Genomic DNA, 23,305 nt, shown 5'->3' with positions numbered 1-23,305 from the left:
TTTTTCTTTTTCTTTTTTTTGGAGCTGGGGACCGAACCCAGGGCCTTGCGCTTGCTAGGCAAGCGCTCTACCACTGAGCTAAATCCCCAACCCCTGACAACAGCAAATAGTAATACACACTTCCAAGAATAAAACCATCAGGCGCTTGCTGTCAAGCCTGACCCAAAGTTGTCTGTCCTCTGACCCCTACATGTACTACGCCGTGTACACATATGAACACACATGAAGATAAATGTAAAGAATGCTGTGTGGGACACGAAAGGACACATTAAGAGCAGTGGCCAGTTTGGGTTGCCACTGTTTGATAGACAGCTGACAGTTCTTGATTTTGGCAGTGGTTACAAAAATATCCCCTTTTACACTTCTTTGTTTTTGAGACAGAATCTCATGTGCCCCAGGCTGGCCTTGAGCTTGTTATGGAGTCAAGGATAATCTTGAATTTCTGATCTTCCTGTTTCCCTCCCATATTCTAGGATTATACAGGCTTATGCAACTTGTCTGGTATTGTTTGTTTTTCTTTTAGACAAAGTCTACTATAACCCAGTCTGGCTTCGTTTGTAGGGAATCCTGATCATCCCAAATGTTAGGATTGCATGCACCTCTGACCTAGTAGTACAGTGTCATTCTAAAAAGGTGGGAAATAGGGCTGACAAAGTGATTCAGTGGCCAGAGCCTTTCCTTCTCACAAAGTCTGACCTGTGTTCTGATCCTCGAAATCCACCTACGGGTAAAAGGTCAGAACTGACTCTACCAAGCTGTCCACTGACATCACTGTGACCATGTGCCTACACTCATCAAACACAAAAATAAGTGACAATGTTTAAAAGTGCTGATATTAGAGAGGCCCCCTTTTATGACAAGTTGAGTCAAACAATAGCATTGAGTGATTATCTTTCAACTCCAGCTTATACTTAAGTTTCTGGTAAAGGGAAAGTGACAGTGGAATGGTAAAGTTACCTGCTGTGTGTACCAGCTCCAACAGTCACAGTCACACAGACAACCTACAGTCAGCAGGGAAGAGTGTGGATGAGACCTTACCTAGGTTGCCTTGCAGGTATGTCTGTGGGAGCTGTCTGAAGTAGGAAGACAGCCACTGTGTGCAGCATCATTCCCTAAGCAGGAATCCTGACCAATGAGCACTAGCTAAGAACAAGCAACGATGCTTTTATATTCTGTTTTTTGAGTTCCTGCCTTGACTTCCCCAAAATGAGTTATAACTTAAAACTGTAAGCTAAATAAAACTTTCTTTCCCGAGTTGCTTTCTTCCATGGTTTCCCCCCCCCCCCCCCCCCCCGGAGCTGAGGACCGAACCCAGGGCCTTGAGCTTCCTAGGCAAGCACTCTACCACTGAGCTAAATCCCCAACCCCTCTTCCATGGTTCTTTATCACAGCAACAGCAATGCAAGTAGAACTTGTCACGTGTGGCAAAAGGTCGGCCTTCCCTGTTCCGGGCAAGCCGATTTCTGAGATGAGGCCCCAGAGCCTGACTAATGTTTCCATCATTACTCACTGGACCGGAGTCTTTTTGGTTTTGGAGATAAGATGTCACATAGCCCAGCTAACCCAGAGATCTTCCTGTCTCTGCCTCCCCAATTTCAAGGATCACTGACTACCACCTCACAAAGCTACAGATGGTGTTTTGTTTGTTTAAGCCAGTTAACAGCTTTGTCTATTAAAACTCCACAGGTAGCATATGCCTTTAATCCCAGCTGTTGGGAGGCAAAGGCAGACCTTATCTCTGTGAGTTCAAGGCCTGCCTAGTCTACATAGCAAGTTCTAGGATACCCAGAACTTTATAGTGAGACCCTGTCTCTCGAGGTGGGGCCTGGGACGTTTCAAGTAGGGCTTCCTTTGTTGGGACGCTTAGGTCCTTCCTCCATCGGCCTCTCTTGAGCTGGCAGAAGAAACCCACAGGATGGCAAGTTTGGAACTGTAGCCAAGAGCAGCTTCAGTTTGTCCCCTTTGGTACACTGGTTTTCTGCCATGGACATGCAGAGACCAAGGCCTCCTCGGCCAGCCTTTGAACTCTGTGACTGACTGGGTGCTTCTTGCCTAACACCGACTGCACAACTGATACCTATCTTCATCAGCACAGAGCAGGACCTAGTGCAGGGTCAGTTCTCACACATAACTGTGGAGAGCAAACACAGTACTTCCAGCACAACTTGCTTTCCTCAGCACCAGGGCATATCACATTAAGAAAAGTACTCATGGGCTGAGGGATGGCTCAGTGGTTAAGAGCACTGACTGCTCTCCCAGAGGTCCTGAGTTCAAATCCCAGCAACCACTTGGTGGCTCACAACCATCTGTAATGGGGTTGGGTGTGTCTGAAGACAGCTACAGTGTGCTTATATACATTAAGTAAATAAATAAATCTTTAAAAAAAAAAGTACTCATTTTTTAAATGCAATGCCTCACTATGTAGTCCTGGTGTGGCACCAAGGATGTGATCCTCCTGCCTCTGCCTCCCAAGTTTCAGTAGTAAGCCATACTACCCAGCGAACGGAGATCCTTGGAGTACCACCTACCTGTGATGGCAGCAGTTCACCAAACCAGTCATGCAGCTGCTGTGGCAAACACCACACTTAAACCCACAATGTGGGTCGTGTCATCCTTGAGATTTAAGCACACCTCAAAACCAGCTGTGCTAGTGTATCACCACTTAAGGTGCCTCTGGGTCAGAGGAAATCCCTTAGCAGACATGTCCAGGCCCTCCCTCAGGAGCTCCAGTGGTGACCACGGCACTTGGGAAACCAAGAGATTTTGAGTTCAAAGCCAGTGTCACTATAATTAGCAAGACTCTGTCTGTCCTCCCCTTAAGAAAAGCAAGCACAAAGGCCCCAAGGATCCCACACAGCTTAACACAAAGTGTTAATGAAAATAAGCTTTATTACATCAAGTAATAAATACAAAGATGCAACGTTTCAGTCGTTTTCTTCCAGATGTTGTGATCGGCTCACAGTAAACACGGAACTGAGATCTAGTCTCAGGACGGACATTTGCAGGGTGCTTGGTAGGTTGGGTGGATTGCTCTTTCTTCTGTATTTATAACCTGTGCATTTTAAAGATTGACTTCAAAGCACTCAGTCATGCAAACGCTTAAGCAGAGAAGCTCCGTGAAGCAGGGTCTACACTGTACACAGGCAGGCCAGCTACTAAGCAAACGTGCTGTGGTCTGCACTCAACTCCTCAGAGGCAGGTGAGCTCATGGAAAGGAAGTCAACTGGGGTGATGCAAATGGAAAATGTATCCAAAGGGAGGTTAAAGGGGACACTGGTATTTGGGGACAAACAATAGCTTGCTGTGAAGTGGCTTGACAAACATCTTTCAAATGCTTGAAAAGAAAAAAGAGCTGGGTCATTCCTAACTACTTAAAATGCACATCGTCAGTTACTGCAAAATGTCTTCCCAATCTTTTGAGTGTGGGTTCAGAGCTTAATGACTGTGGTAGAAAAATTACTGCCATTTTGAACAAAGCCTCTCATCTCCATGGGGTAGAGATGGGCCTGCAGACTGGCCAGGGGCTAGGACCTGGCGTTCCGTTCCGTTTCAGCCAAGCACTCCCGAACCAGGCTTCGGGCATGAATGATGCCTGCAAGAGAAGCAGAGACTGGTATCAGCCCATTCGCAGAGCAGGAAGAAGGGCTGCCCCAGCCATGAAGTCCCAGTTCTGGAGGGGAATGGAGGGTCTACAACCAAACCCTAGGAAGGCGGGGCTGGTCAGGAGGCTGTGATGGAGAAAGAGCATCTGAACCTAACAAGTTCAAGTCAGCAACATAGTTACCCCCGCTTTAAAAGATACAGTGCAATGCCCAGGCACAGGGCTCACACTGCATCCACATACTCAAGGCAGAACCAGGAGCTCTGAGTTTGAGGACAGCCTCAAACTTTTTCACACTAGTGTGACGTGATTGTATGGGCTCAGCAGTTGGCTGGAGTGACATGAACGCTTCCTCATTTTTTTTTTTTTTTTTTTGGTTCTTTTTTTCGGAGCTGGGGACCGAACCCAGGGCCTTGCGCTTCCTAGGTAAGCGCTCTACCACTGAGCTAAATCCCCAGCCCCACGCTTCCTCATTCTTGAAGGGTCAGCAGCTCCCCCAGAATGTATCCTGCATGGCTATTTGGTACATCCATTATAATTAATCCACTAGCTTTTGGGGTGGCTGGAAATTTGCCTAAGATGTCAGGTTAGCACCTTCCCAAGAATTTCTACCTGTGGAACCAATCCTGCGGTTCCCAGAACTCTCTGACTCTCTGACTTCTTTTTGCTGTGGAAGCAGCGGTGGCGATGCCACCAGGGATACCATCTCTTTCTGCCAGTTGCCATCTCCAGTCCTGTCCCCATTTGCACCCCAGCCTAGCTTCAGTCACTTTCTTCACAGAGGACCCACAAAAAGATTAGCTCTCAGCGGGGTTGGGGATTTAGCTCAGTGGTAGAGCGCTTGCCTAGGAAGCGCAAGGCCCTGGGTTCGGTCCCCAGCTCCGAAAAAAAGAACTAAAAAAAAAAAAAAAAAAAAAAAAAAAAAGATTAGCTCTCAGCTACAGCCTGTCCGTTCAGCTCGCTTGGCCATGGCTGGGAATCTGACTTCTGCCACTGATCAGGGGCCCAGGATCCAGGACATCGCCATTCTCCACCAAGTTCATTCCGTGATGTCTTTATCAACCAAGTCCCTCCTGGTCATGAGTGAGCCTAGAGCCCTACAGGGCTCCTGTGACAACTTCTGAAACAACTCCTCGCCCCTCAGCAGCTTTGTCAGGAGGCAGCACGCTGCTCAGCGCCCTCCACACCTCACACCCTGGATCCCTTGCTTTCTGTGACATCATCCTCCCTTTTCAGTCTCTCAAACATCTCAAGGGGGTGGGGGCAGTTTCATTTAATGAACAGAGTTTCAACTTTGTAAGATAAAAGTTCTGGATATAAATAGTGGTTATATAATCATATGAATGACCTTCAGTTCTTAACATGTTTATTGTATGTCACATATATTTTACCACAATTAGAAAAAAAAAAATATATATATATATAAAAAAAAAAAAATCTCAAGACGCTCCCCTACCCAGATCAGAAGACAGGCTGCACTAAAGACAGGACAGGGGTTGGGGATTTAGCTCAGTGGTAGAGCGCTTGCCTAGCAAGCACAAGGCCCTGGGTTCGGTCCCCAGCTCCGAAAAAAAAGAAAAAAACAGGACAGCAGTGGGCAGTACAGACACCAAGGAACCCTGAACCCAAGACCACCCAATAGCCTCTGCAGTCATGGCTGCTATACAGTGATCCCACAGGAGCACAGACAAGGGGACAGCTTAGGGATACCAAGAATTCTATTAAGCCAGTAGAGCTTCTCTAGTGAGGCACAGGAGTGGGAGGGCTCACTCCCATGCCCTTCTCAGAAACCCCATGAGCCCATCCCCCACCATAACCACCTACTGAATCTATAGTTGCCCTAGCAACTGCAATAGCACACATTTCTGAAGTATCAATCCATGATCAAGTGACCTTCCCCTGACCACCTAGTGCTTAAACCCCTCTACTGCCTGGGCTCAAGGCATCCTCCTGCCTCAGCCTCCCAAACACCCAAGACTACATGTGTCTTTCCAGGATGCTTGGCTTCAGAAAGTCCTCAACAGTGATAGGCAGCACTCAGCCACTAGCCTCGCTTACCTCGTTTTAGCCTCTCCATGGCACTCTTGCTCCCTGCATACGTGGGTCTGATCTCTTTCCCCAACTCTTCAATGATGGCCAGCAGCTCTGCATATTTACTCTGAGGCACCTGGCTATTTCCAGTTCCCTAGGATCAGAAGACAAGAGTAAGGACAGACTGACCCACCATGGTGCCACCCATGGGTAGAAGAATGGTGACCTAGACTTAGGCTCCCAGGGCTGTCCCAACTGAAGCATGTCCTTCCCATAGGTACAACTGCAGAGTACAGTAAAAGGTCCCCATGCCAGACTCTATCAAGAAAAACCACTTTACCATCCACACAGGAATAAAGATCTGACTGTCAAAGTGACAGATCACAGGAAGCACCTAGATCCACGAGACAAAGAGGGAGTGCTTCCTGGGGGTAAGTGTCCACAATGAATGTAGATGAAGTCACCCCTGCAGGGCCTCAGCAGTCACTAAGGATCCTCCCCAGCCTTTATCTCCAGGCTATGGCCCAAGCAAGCACCCAGATCATGGAGGGCCCTGGGTCCAGCCTCTCCTCCTCCTGCCGCAGCTGGACCATGGTGGCCAGCTCCCTGTCCAGGGCCTTGGCCTGCTCCTCTCGCCTCTGTTGCCTCCACTCCCAAGCCTCGCCACCAGGCCTACAGGCCAGGCCTTGGAGCTCAGCCTCCTGGCACATCCGCCTCCTGGCCTCTCGCTTCTCCCAGCGCCGGCGCCGCATGGCCAGGGCATTGCGCTGCCGCTCCAAGCTACGCCTCAGCCCATCCTCCCGCCACCTTCGCTTCTTCAGCCTATCCCGCTCCCGGGCCCGGGCCTCCTTCTCCTCCTGGGATAGGATAGGCTGTCGGGGCATGGCTGGAGGTTGTGCACAGCCTCTTTAGCCAGGGAGAGACCTCCATGGCAACCCCAGAACACTGGCTGGGGTTTGGCTCATAGAATCTTCCTGTTGGCAACCAGGGTTGCAAGAAACCTTTCCAGGTATAGCATGCCCCCTGCAGATCCCGCCCAAAGGTACAGGTGCCTCCTGACCATGACCTGGGGGAGGGGGGGGTGTCAAGAAAATGGACTAATAAGAGATCTGGGTCCCTAAGAGGGTCATAGTCTCATAAAGGAGAGAACCAGAAACAAAGCAAGCAACTGACTTGGGACCACACTCATAACCACCAGCCACAAACACACTGTCCCCAATTTCTCTGTTTGGAGCTTAATTGCCCAAGAAACAAGCAGAGCAACCACAGAGACACAGACCTGATGACGCAAGCAGCTTGGTGGTCGCTGGGCCTCTCCTATATCCCCACACCCTCATGAACCCCTGAAGCAGTCCCAGCTGCCCTGCCTTGTAACCCCTCAAGGGAAGAATAGGAGGCAAGCCTCAGCCACGGCTAGGGAAACACAGGAGAACCTTTGTCCCTCAATCCCCCCAGCAGCAGTGGTCTTTATACCCTTCGTGTTCCAGCTGCCCATGTGACCCTCCCGTCACCCGTAATAGCATACCTGGGTGTAGCCTAGCGATGGAGGCCCATAGTCACTCAGCAGCTGGCGATACTGGGAGGAGGTCGCCATGCTAGTAGACGGTGAATGGACACTCCCTGCAGCAAGGAAGAGGGAGAAGTTAGAGGTCACTAAGGGTACAACAGATCATTCTCTCTCTCTCTCTCTCTCTCTCTCTCTCTCTCTCTCTCACACACACACACACACACACACACACACACACACACACGCCCCTACCCAGGCCTACCTGTGAACTTTTGTTTTACAGCACAGAGACCTCAGCTCAAGCTCTAAGGAACATGGCCCAGACACTAATCTAGATGAATGTAAACAGGGCAGAGAGAGCAGCCATTCCACACACCTTGTACTTCAGAGACAGGCCACCCCAGCCCACCCACAGAACTCCGAGAGAGACCACTACCAGAACTGGAACTGAGAGCTGTGTCCAGTCTAACTTTTGCTGACCCTATCCCAGCTCCTACTCACTGAGAACCAAAGCTGCATCTGTGACGGGCAATGACCAAGGCTGGTCTAACCTGGGCTAGAATTTCTTACACAGAGCCACCTCTGTGCTGCTATGCACCCACCTCTGCTGGAAAAACTCATCAAGGAAAACCCACAAAGGCACAAAGGCACAGAACCCTATGTGACAGGGGCGCTGCACAGGAAGCGAGGCTCTGGAGGATAGCCTCTGTGCCTTGGACAAGCCCTCAACCCCTCTGGGCTCCTCACCCCCTCCAAGACAGACAGAACTCCTGACTGTCTATCCAACACACACACACACACACACACACACACACACACACACACCCTAGTGCGCAGCAGCTCTACACTCCAAAAAGAGGGGCTTAAGACCCCAGGGATGGACCGTAGCACTTGAGGACACCATCCAGGTGCTGCAGTCAGAACAAAGCCAGAGCCCAGAGCCCAGCACAGAATGTCATCTCCTAGATATGCAACAAGGCCCCTGGCTGCAGCATGCAGACCCATAATGGCAACCAAGTGGCCATTAGGCGGGTAGAGGATGTCCTTCAAATTACAAACAGCAGTAACCATGGAGAATTTACCTAGTCTTCGGCAGCTGCCTGACCACCGCCCCCAGAGCCACACTGTCTCTCACGCACACAGCGGCTCTGTGGACTTGGCCCCAGGGATGGACAGCTGGTACCAGGCTGGCCAAGTCACCAGCTGCTCACTTGGTGTGGGCGAGGGGAGGGGCAGGAGGAAGTAAGTTCAGGAGCTGGGCTTGCTGAAGCTGGGAGGAGCTGTGAATCCCAGGGCCTGGCTACGGGGTGAGCCATGCTGCACAGAAGTGGCTAAGCACCAGGCTGGCAACTCTGCCCGAGAGTGGACGGAAACAGCACTGGAAGGTATAGTGGACCCAGGTCTAGGCACCGTGTATGAATGTGGCTCCTGAGCAGAGCATACTAAGGACCTGCCACCCAACTGGAGCAGCCCTAGCTTCTCCCGAACTGTGCAAACCCCATTTGCCACCCCAGCAGAGACGGCTCCTTACAGGCCTGCAGGTGCATTCGAATCCTTCCCATTACAGGCTGTCAAGCCCTTTCCAGGCTCAAAGAGGCTCGGGGCTAAATGAGAAGGGGTGGTGTGCCATGACAGAGCCTGTGAAGCTTTCAGATGATCCCAGCACCATGTAGAAAGTGCACTGGCCACTTCCCCCAGCTTTACACTCATTCTCACCTCCCTGTCACATCTTTTCTCCTGGACTTGGGAGTCTGTCCCAGCAGTGCCACTCCTGGCGGTGGGACCTGTCAAGGCTCTTCCGGGGCTCAGTTTCTCCACTTGTTTGAGGCCATGCTCCCCAGTAGAAGGATTAATGACGTTGGGAATGCCCTTAAGGGGCTGAGGGTAAAGAAGGAATGAGAAGTACCCCCATACTGGCAGAGGACCTCAAGCCTGGTATCACCCTGGAGGAGTGGAGATGAACCTGACTTTGTGTCAAAGCCAGCACCCTATTCATTAATAGGAAGATGTCTGCCCCCCTGGGGAGTCGGGGTGGAAGGGTGCTCCTCCGCCACTCATGCCCTCTCCTTCTGTAAGACACCAGCACCTGGGCTGAAAGAGGCCAGGGAGGCGGTTCCACGTCAGCTCAGCCGGTGTGGAGCATCTCAGACAATGAGCGCAGTGTGCAGAGAGCTGAGAGGGCTTGGCAGAGGCCAGGAAGCTCCTGGGGCCAGGCTCAGCTCCCCGCCCCCACGCCAGACAAAGAGCGGCCTGGGCCTGGGGAGCTGGCGGCCTTCCCGCCACTTGGGGCGCCCTGGGGGGGGGGCTCTCGGGCGGGGAAGGCGGGGGCTTTGTCTAACTCCGCCACTGCCACTGCCGGCCAGGCCGCAGCTTGGCAACTCAGTGAGCAGGAGGCAGGCCTGGAGGGCGTGAGAGATGATGACAGGGAAGGCGGAGGAGCCACTGTGAGAGTCCATCTTGGATGCAGATGGCAGGGGAGAGAAGGGCTTTCTGCAAAGTAATACCGGCAAGCGGGCGGACCCCCCACCAAAATGCCGGACACCTGGAGACCCCGGCACGCATTCTGGCATTCCCCACAGGAGAAAGAACTATAGTTGAATACAGATGCTAGCAAGCCCAGAACTGGGCTTCAGAGTCCCAGGGGCGGCCTGCCACTGTGACCCACACCCCAAAATGTCCCAGTGTGAGACCCACGGGAAACTAGTCTCCCTCAGGCTGGCAACGCAACCTACTGCCCTTCCATCCTAAACACTGACCAAGAAGACTGGGAGGCAAAAATCCTGACGACAAATCCTGTCACCCAAATGGGGGTGAAACCATTTGAAATGATACAGTGGCTGCAGGCTCTTGGGGGATCTCTGTGCCCACGTGCTATCGTTTCAACTCTCCCAAGCTGACACCCTAAATCTCAACCTTTTCCAAACCCCAAAGAGCAGAGAAGTTTAAACACACGTCCAGAGCTTTTCCAGGTCCCTTTGAGGGTTTCTGGAGTTCTGGGATCAACATTGGACACAAGACCTCCAACTTGGAAGTGCCAACATAGGTGGGATTTTTAACACACAGGGACCATAACCAACTTCGACTCCAACTCCCCTCCCCCGAAGACCTTATCCAACCTGGTCCCCACTACTTCGCATCTGTTTGGGGTGGTGGGGGTGTTCACAGCCAAATGTCTGGGAGGAGGGGGTACTGGAATTGGACACAAAGCCGGTCACCTCTGAGAGTCAGTTTCACAACCCTATACCGGGTTCCCTCGGGGTGCGGGGCTAGCCCCTAGCCACAGCCCAAAGCTGCCTAGAACTTTGCGAGAGTTTCCCGGAGGCGCCCAGGCCCGGAGGGGAAGGGAGACTAGGTCCCCTTGGCTCGCGCGGCGAGGCCCTCCGGACACGTACCCACGTGGGAGATCTGAGATGGGGACCCCTGGGACCGGCGAGCCGCAGCACGCCGCCCGCAGGGCCCACGAGGCCCCGGCACTACAACTTCTTCCAAGGGGCCTCCCGAGGGCCGGGTGAAGAAAACCGGGAGTCGCTCTCGTATCCAGGCCCCCGCCCCTGTCCACCCGCCCGCCGCCGCCAGGGACTCGGGTCGGTCTCCCTCTCGGCTCCCGGCGGCCCGGCCCCCTCGCGCCGCCCCGCACGCGGCCCGGCTCCGGCCTGTCCCGCTCCGCCGACCCTCGGAACCCCGCGCCTCGCTCCCTGCGCCGCCCGCCTCCCGCCGGCAGGGGCCCTCGCCGAGCCGCCCAAAAAGCCTAAGAGAAGGGAAGGGGGAAAAAAGGGGGGGGTGCTGGGGAAAAAGCCTTCCTCGCCCGGCCGCCCGCGCCCTCGCTTCCCCGCCATCCGCGGCCGCTCCGCCGCTCACACCCGGGTCCGGTCCGCTGCCCCGCCGAGCTCCAGGCGCACCGCGAACTTTGGCAGCGCGGCTGAGGCAGCGGAATCATGGCGGCGGCGCGGCTGAGGCGGCGGCGGCGGCGTCCGCGCTGCCCCGGCCCGGGACACCTCCCCCTCGCCACCGCCACCGCCATCCTCGGCTAGCTCGCCGCCCGAGGCACCGCGCGACTCCCGGAGCCCCGGGCCGCGGCCAGGAGCGCGAGCCCCCAACTTGGCGGCACTTGCGGCGCGGCGCGCGCGGCCCGCGCTCACTCACCGGCGTTGAGGGCGGCGGCGGGCATGTGCGCGGTCAAGTTCGGCTTGTACGACATCCCCGCGGGCGGCGGGCGCGCCGGGCAGAGCCGGGCCAGGCCGCGAGCGCAGCGGCGGCGGCGAGGCCGAGGCCGAGGCCCGGGCCGGGCGGCCCCACGTCCCCGCACCCGTCCGAGCGCCTGCCGGGAGCCCGCGCACTTTTTGTTGTCGCCGGCTCGGGCCGCGCCGGCAAATATGGCCGTCCCTCACCCTGCCGCCGCCGCAGTATATCACCCATACATCGGGCGCGCGGCGCAGGGGCGGCCGCAAACTTTGAGCCCAGCCGGTGCTGGGCCCGGCCCGGACCGGGAGGGGGCGGCGGGCGTCGAGGGGCGGCTCCTCCCGCGGCCGCGCCCCGCGCTGCGCCGCCGCCCGCAACTTGCCAAAGTTTGGGGGGCTGCGGTCCCCGCGACACCCCCGCCGCGCCCCGGCCTCCCGCGCGCCGCTCATTGGCCCGCGCCTTCCTCTTTCTTAAACAGCCAGGGAGGATGGAAGAAGTACTTTTTTTTCCCTATGTCTCTTGACTGTGGGGGCAGGGATGGAAAATTACCTGGAGAAAATGGTGGCGATTGGGGTGGTTTGGTTTGGTTTGGTTTGGTTTGGTTTGGTTTTTTTTAATTCACGGAAATCATTCCAGATGCCCACGTCTGGCTCTATCCCAGAATTAGAATAACCCATTCTTGACATTTATTTCGGGGAGAGAAAAAAAAAAATGTCATGTCTCTCCCTGGATTAAGTGGTTTTTTTTTTTTAACCCTTTGGGAACCCAAGACTCCTTTGAGACTGACAAAAGCTAGATGGAGAGACACCTCCTCCAGAAAATTCTCTCTTGCCTCCATGACGTTTATCACACGAACTCTTCGGCATATTTCAAGGGAGCACCTACTGTGTGCCAGACACGGTTTTACAGGCTAAGGAAGCAAGAATGAACTTGGCAAAGTTTCGACTCCCCGGAGTTTGCACTCCATATTTTTGGACCCCCCCTTCTTCCCCCACCCCACCCCGCCCCATACACGCCCCCGCCCATGTCTAAACTGACTGAAACGTCATCACCAAACGTATTTGGGATCTGATGAATAACCTTCCGAAGGTACTATATTTTGGAGTTCTGCCTGAATAGTAATGCTCATCAAATTACATAAAACGCCCACCCTTTTCTGTTGTTTTTAATCGCCATGATTTGCAGGGTTTTTTTTTTTTAATTAGTCATATTTAGACATCATCTGTGGATCTGGTGACAACGGCGTCAGCCTCTCCACTAGAGAAAAAAGGGGGGCCACCACCGGGGTCTTATCCCCCCCCTCTTTGGACTAAAGGTGCAGAGGAGGGGACCTCCTTTTCTACCACCCCCCCACCCCCGCTCCACCAGCACCCCTGCCATCAGCCTTAGGCTTCCTCTGGCAAACGCTTCTTGGTGACATTTTTATCTCATAAAGAAACGAATGCTACCCATTCTACAATGACTGATAAAATATAAGGCAAGCCACATATATAATTTTAAATGTTTCACTGGTCAATTTTTTAAATATAGATTTTTAAGATTTTATTTTTTATGTATGTGAGTACACTGTTGCTCTCTTCAGACACACCGGAAGAGTGAATCAGATCCCATTACAGATGGTTGTGAGCCACCATCTGGGAATTGAACTCAGGGACCTCTGGAAGAGCAGTCAGTGCTCTTAACCGCTCAGCCATCTTCCCAGCCCTCACTAATCAGTTTTTAAAAGCAGAAAGCAGAATATAGCATAAAAGTAATTCTAACAATGTATTTAACACAAGTGGGTCCAAAACAGAACAATTTAAATTCGTAATGAATACCCAGAAATTCATCAATAAGATCCTTGACTTTTGTTTGTTTGTTTTGTATTGTTTTAAACAGGGTCTCGCTTATTTAGCCCTGGTTAGCTTGCAGTGTAAATTATACCGGCCTTATACTCACAGATATCCACCTGCCTCTGTCTCCGCTGTGCTGGTATGAAAGGCATGCGCCACACTGCCTACCTGGTTTGTTGTTTGGTTAGGGTTTTTGTTGGTGGTGGTTATATTGTTGCCTTGGCTAGCTTTATATGTCAAAGCGCTGATGATCCTCCTGTCTCCAACTCCCAAGCAGCTAAAACAGCCGGGGTGTACCAAAATACCAAATATCATTTGCCTGTTGTCTTTTGCTTGCTTGCTTGCTTGGGTTTTCCTTTTTGACTTTTTGCTCTTGCTTGCCTGGAACTTGAAGCAATCCTCCTGCTGCCTCAGCTACTCTGCTCAGATTCCTAGTCTCATATAATTCACATATACAAAAAAAAAAAGTTTTGTTTTGTCTTTTGTGGTGTTGGGATTGAGCCCAGAGCTTCACACATTTTTAGCATGGGTTCCTACACTGAACTACACTACCCCGACCTCGGTTTTGCTGTTTGTTAAATTTTGAGTCACAGAGTAATGTATCCCAGGGTGGACTCAAGCTCAATTGTATAGCAGAAAATAACGCTGAACATTGAGATCCTTCTATAACATCTCCTGAGTGCCGGGATCACAGAGGTGTGCCACCACACGGTCTGGGGATGACACCCCAGGAGTCATGGATCTTAGACAAGCACTCTCCTGAGCCACATCCTTAAAACCCCATGCATTCTCCTGAGCGTACGTGTGACAGGTACATATGCACAGTGTGCATGCCTGTGCACGTACCCACAGAGACCAGCAGAGGACGGTGGGACTTTGCTATATCTGTCTACCTTACTCCTTTTACAGGGTCTCTCACTGAGCTCACCTTTTACAATAGGCAGACCAGGTATCTGGAATCAACAAATGCGAATCTGAGACGGGAGAGATTCTGCTCTTCCAGAGGGCCTGAGTTTGGTCCCCAACACCTATGTCAGTCTTGTACCTCTAGCTCCAGGAGATCTCCTAGCCCCCGAAGGCATCTACATGCACACGGTACACACGCAGACACTCAGGCACATGCATATCACAGAAATAAACATTTGGGGGTTTTACTTGTTTTAATTTTATGTACATTGGTATTTTACCTGAATGTGTGTCTGTGTGCTGGCGTCAGATCCCTCGGAACTGGGGTTACAGACAGTTAGCTGTGAGCTGCCATGTAGGTAGCCAGTGCTCCTTACCTCTGAACTGTCTCTCCAGCCGTTTGTTTGTTGCAGTGAGACACTGGCCTGGAACTTGCTATGTAGACCAGGATGGCCTCAACCAGGCTCAGTTAATAAACTTTTCTTTTAATTAATAAAAAAAAAAAATGGTGAGGGTGGTACGCGCCTTTAAACAAAGGCAGAGGCGAGTGGATCTCTGTGAGTTTGAGACCAGCTCAGTCTACATAGTAAGTTCTAGGACAGTCAGGACTACTTAGATAAAAACCTACCTCAGAGGGGTTGGGGATTTAGCTCAGTGGTAGAGCACTTGCCTAGCAATCGCAAGGCCCTGGGTTCTGTCCCCAGCTCCGAAAAAAAGAGAAAAAAAAAGAAAAGAAAAGAAAAAGAAAAGGAAGAAAAGAAAAGAAAAAACCTACCTCAGAAAAAGGTGGGGTGGGCTTCGGGGAGCTTTGTGAGACAGTCTCCAGAGACCACTCTGCTCCGCAGCTTGCCTCGTAACTGAACATAATCTTGAGCTGCTAGTGCCCCTGCTGTGCCCTCCAAGTGCTGTATTACAGATCCGTGTCATCACACACAATTCATGAAGTGCCAGGGAACCAAATCAGGACCACCCGCCTGCTAGGTGGGAACCCTCTCACCTGAGCTGCATCCCCCACCCCAAGTCCTGTTTTTTCTACAAGACTTCCTCCGTTGGCTTTTCCTTGCATTTGTCTCTGATGTAGGACCCACCTGTGCATTTCTGCAAAAACAAAGCAATTGAGATATTTGTTTCAGGGGCTGGAGAGACGGCTCAGCAGTTAAGAGCACTGACTGCTCTCCCAGAGGTCCTGAGTTCAAATCCCCAGCAACCACATGGTGGCTCACAACCATCTGTAATGGGATCTGATGCCCTCTTCTGGTGTGTCTGAAGACAGCTGCAGTGTGATCATATAAATAAAAATAAGTAAATCTGGGCTGGAGAGATGGCTCTGTGGTTAACAGCACTGACTGCTCTTCCACAGGTCCTGAGTTCAAATCCCCAGCAACCACATGGTGGCTCACAACCATCTGTCATGAGATCTGATGCCCTCTTCTGGTGTGTCTAAAGGACAGCTACAGTGTGCTTACATATAATAAATAAATACATCTTTAAATAAATAAATAAATCTTTTTTAAAAAGAGAGAGAGGGGCTGGGGATTTAGCTCAGCGGTAGAGTGCTTACCTAGCAAGTGCAAGGCCCTGGGTTCGGTCCCCAGCTCCGAAAAAAAGAACCAAAGAGAGAGAGAGAGAGAGAGAGAGAGAGAGAGAGATGTTTGTGTCATGCAGCAGGACAGACGGACAGCACGGGGTCCTAGAGATCTAGGCGAGTTCTAAACCATGGAAGGAGACCTCTAGTTCTGGTGTGGGCTAGGCGAGTTCTAAACCATGGAAGGAGACCTCTAGTTCTGGTGTGGTTCCCACCCCCTCTTTTTTGCTATCTCGCTTGTAGCTCATATGTGTGCCACTGTGCACACATGTGCACACCTACTACTGGGGCCTCCCCATCCTGAAGGTGGCCTCCTTCTGGATGGTACTTCAGCTCTTCAGTTAAAATAGCACCTCTGTCGAGCTGTGAACATGGGATGTGTAATTTTTTTTCTTTTTTTTTTTTTCTTTTCTATTTTTCGGAGCTGGGGACCGAACCCAGGGCCTTGCGCTTGCTAGGCAAACGCTCTACCACTGAGCTAAATCCCCAACCCCATCTTTTTTTTTTTTTTCATCCTTTTCTCTTCTTTTAGGGGTAGGGAGTTCCAAGATAAGGTTTCCCTGAGTAGCTCTGGCTTTCCTGGAACTCACTCTGTAAACCAGGCCAGCCCTGAACTCAGAGATCTGCCTGCCTCTCTTCCTAACCTCCACACCAGTGCTTGGATTAAAGGTGTGGTCCACTGTCCTGCTCTTTTTCCCTTGTGAGACCGTTTCATTACGTTGCTCAGGCTGGCCTTAAACCTGTGTCAGACCCCTGCTTCTGTGTCCTGACGGCTGAGATGGTAGCCCTTGCCTCATCTTCTCTCATTTTTCTACTTTTTTTTTTTAGATTTATTTATTTATTTAATATATATGAGTGCACTGTAGCTGTCTTCAGACTCACCAGAAGAGGGCATCAGATCTCATTACAGATGGTTGTGAGCCACCATGTGGGTGCTGGGATTTGAACTCAGGACCTCTGGGAGAGCAGTCGGAGCTCTTAACCACTGAACCATTTCTCCAGTCCTCTACTTTATTTTATATTATGAAAAACATATTTATTTATTTATTTATTTACAAAGGTTTCATTTTAGTACAAGCTGGTTTGGAATTCTCTGTATAGACCAGGCTGGCCTCAAACCCACCCTCCTCCTGGCTCAGCCTCCTAAGTGCTGGGCTGTAAAGATTAGCCACATCTGGCAGAGATGTCTTTCTGGTCATTGCAGATGGAATTCCTTTCATCTCAGTGAGTTTGAATTTATTTCCAAAGGTTTAACTGTGTTTAAATGTTTAAGTGTGTGTGTGTGTGTGTGTGTGTGTGTGTGTGTGTGTGTTACATATTATACATAAATAAAATTGAGGGGGCTGGATACGGTTCGAGCCGGACTGACGGGCACTTGCAAACTGTGTGCCATGCATGGCTACTGGGAACCAAACTCCAGTGCTCTGTCAGAGCAGAAGTGCCTTTAACCGCAGAGCCAGCTCTCCAAGCACTGCTTGTTTACTTTTGTTCACCACATCTGCTTGGCATTTCCTTTTTGATATGGCAAGTGGAATCATCTTCTCTTTCTACGATTCGTGTTTCTGTGTGCTCATGTGCACAGGTGTTCATGGGGGCTGGAAGACGGCATTGGATTCCTCAATGCTGGGGACAAAACTCAGGTCCTCCTGAGCTACTGGTATGGGTGCTGGGGACAAAACTGCAGCCCTCGGGCACAGCACTAAGTGCACTTAGACTCTGAGCATCTCTTCCACTCCCCTTTCATTTGGTTTTGGTTTTTTTTGAGACAGAGTTCCTTTGTGAAACAGTCTTAGCTCGCCTGGAATTAGCTCTGTAGACCAGGCTGGCCTGAAACTCAGAGATCCACCTGCTTCTGCTTCTCCAATGCTGGGATTAAAGGTGTGCACCACCACCGCCTGACCTCTTCAGCTCTTTTTATTTTATTTTTATTTATTTTTTTTTTTTTTTTGGTTCTTTTTTTCGGAGCTGGGGACCGAACCCAGGGCCTTGCGCTTCCTAGGTAAGCGCTCTACCACTGAGCTAAATCCCCAGCCCCATGCTCTTTTTAAAGAGAGAGACATTTGGATGTTTTTAACTATAAGCACATCCGTAAGTGGTACCGACAGGGGGATGCCTGAGGAAGTTATCAAGGTGTCAGATTCCCTGGAGCTGGAGTCAGAGGCCGTTGTGAGCCATCTAACACGGGGTGTTGGCATCTGAACCCTGGTTGTCTGCAAAGGCAGTCTGTGACCTTAACCACTGAGATGTCGCTCTGTCCCCTGGAACTGTCTTATTTTATGTTTGAATTTCTTCTTTTTTTTTTTTTAAAGATTTATTTGTTTTATGTACATGAGTACACTATAGCTGTCCTCAGACACACCAGAAGAGGGCATCGGATCTCATTACAGATGGTTGTGAGCCACCATGTGGTTGCTGGGAATTGAACTCAGGACCTCTGGAAGAGCAGTCGGGGCTCTTAACCACTGAGCCATCTCTCCAGCCCGAATTTCTTCTTTTTTAAAGATCCATTTATTTTATGTATGTGAGTACACTGTCACTGTCTTTAAGACACACCAGAAGAAGGCGTCAGAAAAACATTATTGTCACATTATAAGCCACAAATACCCCCCACACACACACAGCACAGGAGCAGAGGGTAGAGGACAACGTCCCAGACGCAGTGTTCTTATGTGGATTCCTGGTACTGAACCAAAAGGCATAGAACGGTAATCAGTTCAACTTTAACCAAACTATACTAGGCCAATCCTCATACAGAACCTGCTTCATCCCCAGGAGCCCTATCTTGCCTGTCATGCACTGTTCTTTTCTAAGGCATAGAAATGCAACCAATTTTCATGTGTTAATCTTATATTCACTTATTAACTCTAAAAGTATGTAGGTAGAGTCTTCGGGGTATTGCCTGTATCAGATTATGAGTTCTGTGAGAATAGTTTTTACTTCTTAAATTTGATATATTTGATATTTCTTTTCTTTTTTTTTTTTTTTTTCCAGAGCTGAGGACTGAACCCAGGGTCTTGAGCTTGCTAGGCAAACACTACCACTGAGCTAAATCCCCAGCCCCCTTTACTTCTTAAATTTGAAAACGTGCATCTGTCAGCCACAGCACACGTGTGGACTCTTACCTTCCACCTATTTCAAAAAAAAATTATTTTTTCATTGTGTAGCTGTGTGGAGGTAGGAAGGATGTATACAGGGATGCAGGTACCTCGAGAGACCAGAAGGGGGCATCGAGTCACCTGGAACTTAAGTTACTGGCCTATCTGGGAGCCTTTGACATGGAATAAAACTCCAGGTTTCTCAGAGAGCTGCAAGTGATCTTAACCACAAGCTGTTTCCACAGCCCCTCTGCCTTATTTTTATTTATTGAGGGGAGGGTGTGCATGGGTGCCACCATACTCATATGGAGGTCAGAGGACAATTTATAGGAGTCGGTTCTCTTCTCTTACCATGTGGGGCCTGGAGATCGAACTCAAGTAATAAAGTTTGTCTCCAAAGGCCCTTCCCCCTATTGTCCTAGGTCACCATACTGGCTGGGCCTCCTTCCACCTTGGTAATGGTCTCTCCTGCTCTCCGCAATGTTGCTTATGCCAGGCTATGCCCACAAGCTGCAGACAATTCTCCCATCTCTGCCTCCCGGTCCAGGAAGATCAGGATTACAAATTGCAGATATATATATATATATATATATATATATATATATATATATATATATATCAGGATTACAAATTGCATATATATATATATTTATTTATTTATTTATTACACTGTCACTGTCCTCAGACCCACCAGAAGAGGGCATCAGATCCCATTACAGATGGTTGTGAGCCACCATGTGGTTGCTGGGAATTGAACTCAGGTCCTTTGAAAGAACAGTCAGTGCTCTAATCACTGAGCCATCTCTCCTGCCCCGCATATTTTTATCCAGGCTCTGGTAAGCTCACTCAAGTTGTCAGCCTGCAGGACAGGTGCCTTTACCAGCTGAGTCAATAGGTTGGTCCTTAGTTCTTTTGGGAAATCCTATTATCATCTTTAGCTTATAAAGTAGGCTTCTCTATGGCATGCATATACGCTGAGCTCATCGGGTACAAAATATCCCATAAACAGCCTCCGCATGCTACTAGACCAAGTATGAGCAGAATAGCTCTGTAGGCGACACCAATTCCCTCCATCTTTTTTTTTTTTTTTTTCTTTTTCAGAGCTGAGGACCGAACCCAGGGCCTTGCGCTTGCTAGGCAAGCGCTCTACCACTGAGCTAAATCCCCAACCCCTCCCTAAATCTTTTTTAACTCTTAAAATGATTTGTGCCGGGCTGGAGAGATGGCTCAGTGGTTAAGAGCACTGACTGCTTTTCCAGAGGTCCTGAGTTCAATTCCCAGCAACCACATGGTGGCTCACAACCATCTGTAAAGAGATCTGATGCTCTCTTCTGGTGCATCTGAAGACAGCTACAGTGTACTTATATATAATACATGAATAAATCTTTTTAAAAATGATTTATTTAAAAAAAATGATTTGTGCCTGTCAGTGTATGGGTCAGTGTATGAACTGAGTACGGATGCCCACCGAGGCCGGAGGCATCAGATCCTCCGACACTGGAATTACAGGTAGTTGTGCCCCACCTGATGTGGATGTCGAGAATCGAACTCGGGACCTCTGAAAGAGCAGAACATGCTTTTGACTGCTGAGGGATCGCTCGAGTCCCTCTCGTCTTGCTTGTCCCAAGGGCTTTCCACTTCGGATGTGCTGCTCTGATTAGGCTGTCCTATCAGTACTACTGACTTGGCAATTTGTATTTTCTCACAGCTTTGAACTCAGATCCAGAGATTGGCGGGCCGGGTCTTTCGTTCAGGCTTGGGGGAGGGGTGCCTCTGCCTCCTTCAACTTCTGGTTGCTCCCAGATGTTCTGGGTTTGTAGACTGGCCACTCTGAAATCGTTTCTTCTCCCCTGTAGACACATTTCCCATTGAATGTGGGGCCCATGCTAACCCAGGAGGATGCCATGTTCAGATCCTTAATTATATATGTGATGCTCTGGCTTTTTTTTTTTTTTTTAGATTTATTTATTAATTATATGAGTACACTGTCGCTGTCTTCAGACACACCAGAAGAGGGCATCAGATCCCATCACAGATGGTTGTGAACCACCATGTGGTCGCTGGGAATTGAACTCAGGACCTCTGGAAGAGCAGCCGGTGCTCTTAACCGCTGAGCCATCTCTCCAGCCCTGTAGAGAGTTTTCTACACCAGTTACATAGTGTGTTCTTACTTACCATGACCCTGTCTTAAAGGAGAAAGAGAAACAGAAGATATATACGTCTTAGGGTTTTACTGCTGTGGACAGACACCATGACCAAGGCAATTCTTATAAGGACAGCATTTAATTGGGGCTGGCTTACAGGTTCAGAGGTTCAGTCCATGATCATCAAGGTGGGTGTGCATGGCAGTGTTGAGGCTGGCATGGTGTAGGTGCTGAGAGTTCTACGCTTCTGAAGGCTGCTAGGTGAAGCCTTCTCCATTGCTTTCCACCTTAAGATGGAGGTGGGGTCCCTCACTGGACCTGGCTGACCCACCGATCGAGCTGGGATTACAGGTGAGCTGCCACACCTACCCAGCAGGGTTGTTTTTATAACAGTGACTATATGAAACTCATTCCAGTCTTTTTTTTAAATAAAATGTTTATTTTTTTATTTATTTTATGTATATGAGTACACTGTCGCTGTCTTCAGACACACCAGAAGAGGGCATCAGATCCCATGACAGATGGTTGTGAGCCACCATGTGGTTGCTGGGAATTGAACTCGGGACCTCTGGAAGAGCAGTCAGCGCTCTTAACCACTGAGCCATCTCTCCAGCCCTATTTAGTGTGTCTTTGGGAGGGGTACATGGGAGATCATAGGAAACTTGCAGGGGGGTGGGTCAGTTTCCAGAAGTGAATTCTGATACTCCAGTTTGCTGGCAAGCCCCTGAGCCCAATAAATCATTATTACTGCTTTTATGAGAGCTCTGTCTTAAAGTTGATATGGCTTAGCCCAGTGGTAGAGACGGCAGCAGTGGCCCACGCCTTTAATCCAAGCTCTAGGAAGGCAGAGGCAAGAGTCAGCCTGGTCTACAGAATGAGTTCCAGGACAGACAGAGGTACACAAAGCATCCCTGTCTTGAAAATAAAAAAAAAAAAAAAAAAAAAGAAACAATGACCCTTCTGGAGTCCAGGTTTCTGCTTTCACTGTGGGCACCCCCTTACCTCTCCAGCACCTAGGGTTCTGCCCCTGCCCCCTTTCCCTTACTGACAGCTTTAGCCTTTGAGCTGGAGAGATGGCTGAGTAACTAAGAGCACCTCCTGCTCTCTGAAAGGACCTGAGTTTAGTTCCCAGTTCCCAAGCTCCTAAAGTTTTCTATCTTCCAGGGGACAGGATGCCCTCTGACCTTAGTGGGCACTGCACTTGCATGCACGCAGACAGCCACATATATAGACTGTTAAAGATTAGAAAAGGGGGCTGGGGATTTAGCTCAGTGGTAGAGCGCTTGCCTAGGAAGCGCAAGGCCCTGGGTTCGGTCCCCAGCTCCGAAAAAAAGAAAAAAAAAAAAAAAAGATTAGAAAAGAAGGCGGCTGGAGAGAGCATCTGTAATGGGATTCAATACCCTCTTCTGATGTGTCTGAAGACAGCTACAGTGTACTCATATAAATAAATAAATAAATCTTTTTTTAAAAAAAAAGATTAGAAAAGAAAACCAAGGGGTTGGAGAGATGGCTCAGGGGTTAAGAGCACTGACTGCGGGTTGGGGATTTAGCTCAGTGGTAGAACGCTTGCCTAGCAAGCACAAGGCCCTGGGTTCGGTCCCCAGCTCCAGGAAAAAAGAAAAAAGAAAAAAAGAAAAAGAATAAGAAAGGAGACTCACATGAGAATGGGGTAACCGAAAGTGGTACCCTTAAGAGGTATGACCTACTTCAAGGTCTCTAGATTCTTGGGCAGGCACATCCCGAAAGGTGACTGCAGACTGGCCTCTCCCTCTCCCTTTTTTCTTAAAGATTTATGATTGTTTTATTTTATTTTTTTTTAAAGATTTATTTATTTATTATATATAAGTACACTGTAGCTGTCTTCAGATACACCAGAAGAGGGCATCGGATCTCTTTACAGATGGTTGTGAGCCACCATGTGGTTGCTGGGAATTGAACTCATGACCTCTGAAAGAGCAGTCGGGTGCTCTTAACCGCTGAGCCATCTCTCCAGCCCTTTTTTTTTTTTTTTTTTGTTCTTTTTTTCGGAGCTGGGGACCGAACCCAGGGCCTTGCGCTCCCTAGGCAAGCGCTCTACCACTATGATTGTTTTAAAGGATTTATTCATGTATATGAGTACACTGTCACTGTCTTCAGACACACCAGAAGAGGGCATCGGATCTCACTACAGATGGTTGTGAGCCACCATGTGGTTGCCGGGATTTGAACTCGGGGCTTCTGGAAGAGCAGTCAGTATTCCTATCTGGAGTGTCTCTTCTAGTCAAGAAGTCATTTGGGACTCGGGGTTCACACTGGGACTTCTTGAGAGCTTGTTTGGAGCTTCTAGCAGGGGAGTGCAGCTACTCACACACCCTTGACAGAAGACAGGTTCCCCTCTATTCGGGGAAGGTTGTCCTCTTCCACAGAATGTGCAGTTTCGGGAGGG

The 23,305-nt window shown here is 49.9% G+C and overlaps 1 protein-coding gene across 5 annotated transcripts; it reads right to left on the bottom strand.

Annotated features, from left to right (window-relative positions):
• Positions 1-2,869: 2,869 nt before the first annotated feature.
• On the bottom strand, positions 2,870-11,598 carry Cdk2ap1 (cyclin-dependent kinase 2 associated protein 1). Of its 5 annotated transcripts, none has more exons than NM_001113751.2 (4): positions 11,283-11,598; positions 7,158-7,252; positions 5,660-5,786; positions 2,870-3,592 (listed from the first exon to the last, which is right to left on the bottom strand). In NM_001113751.2, the coding sequence occupies exons 1-4, from the start codon at positions 11,335-11,337 to the stop codon at positions 3,525-3,527; spliced, it is 345 nt and encodes a 114-aa protein (NP_001107223.1). In that variant the 5' UTR covers positions 11,338-11,598; the 3' UTR covers positions 2,870-3,524. The 5 variants fall into 5 exon arrangements, with proteins under 5 accessions (NP_001107223.1, NP_001387943.1, XP_063127603.1 ...); NM_001401014.1 differs by lacking the exon at positions 11,283-11,598 and adding an exon at positions 8,222-8,305; XM_063271533.1 differs by lacking the exon at positions 11,283-11,598 and adding an exon at positions 10,532-10,747 and having other exon boundaries at positions 2,872-3,592.
• Positions 11,599-23,305: the final 11,707 nt, after the last annotated feature.

This window comes from Rattus norvegicus, chromosome 12 (genome assembly GCF_036323735.1).
Source record: "Rattus norvegicus strain BN/NHsdMcwi chromosome 12, GRCr8, whole genome shotgun sequence".
In the NCBI taxonomy this organism is placed as follows: Eukaryota; Metazoa; Chordata; class Mammalia; order Rodentia; family Muridae; genus Rattus; species Rattus norvegicus.
This window is presented reverse-complemented; position numbering and strand designations above follow the sequence as displayed.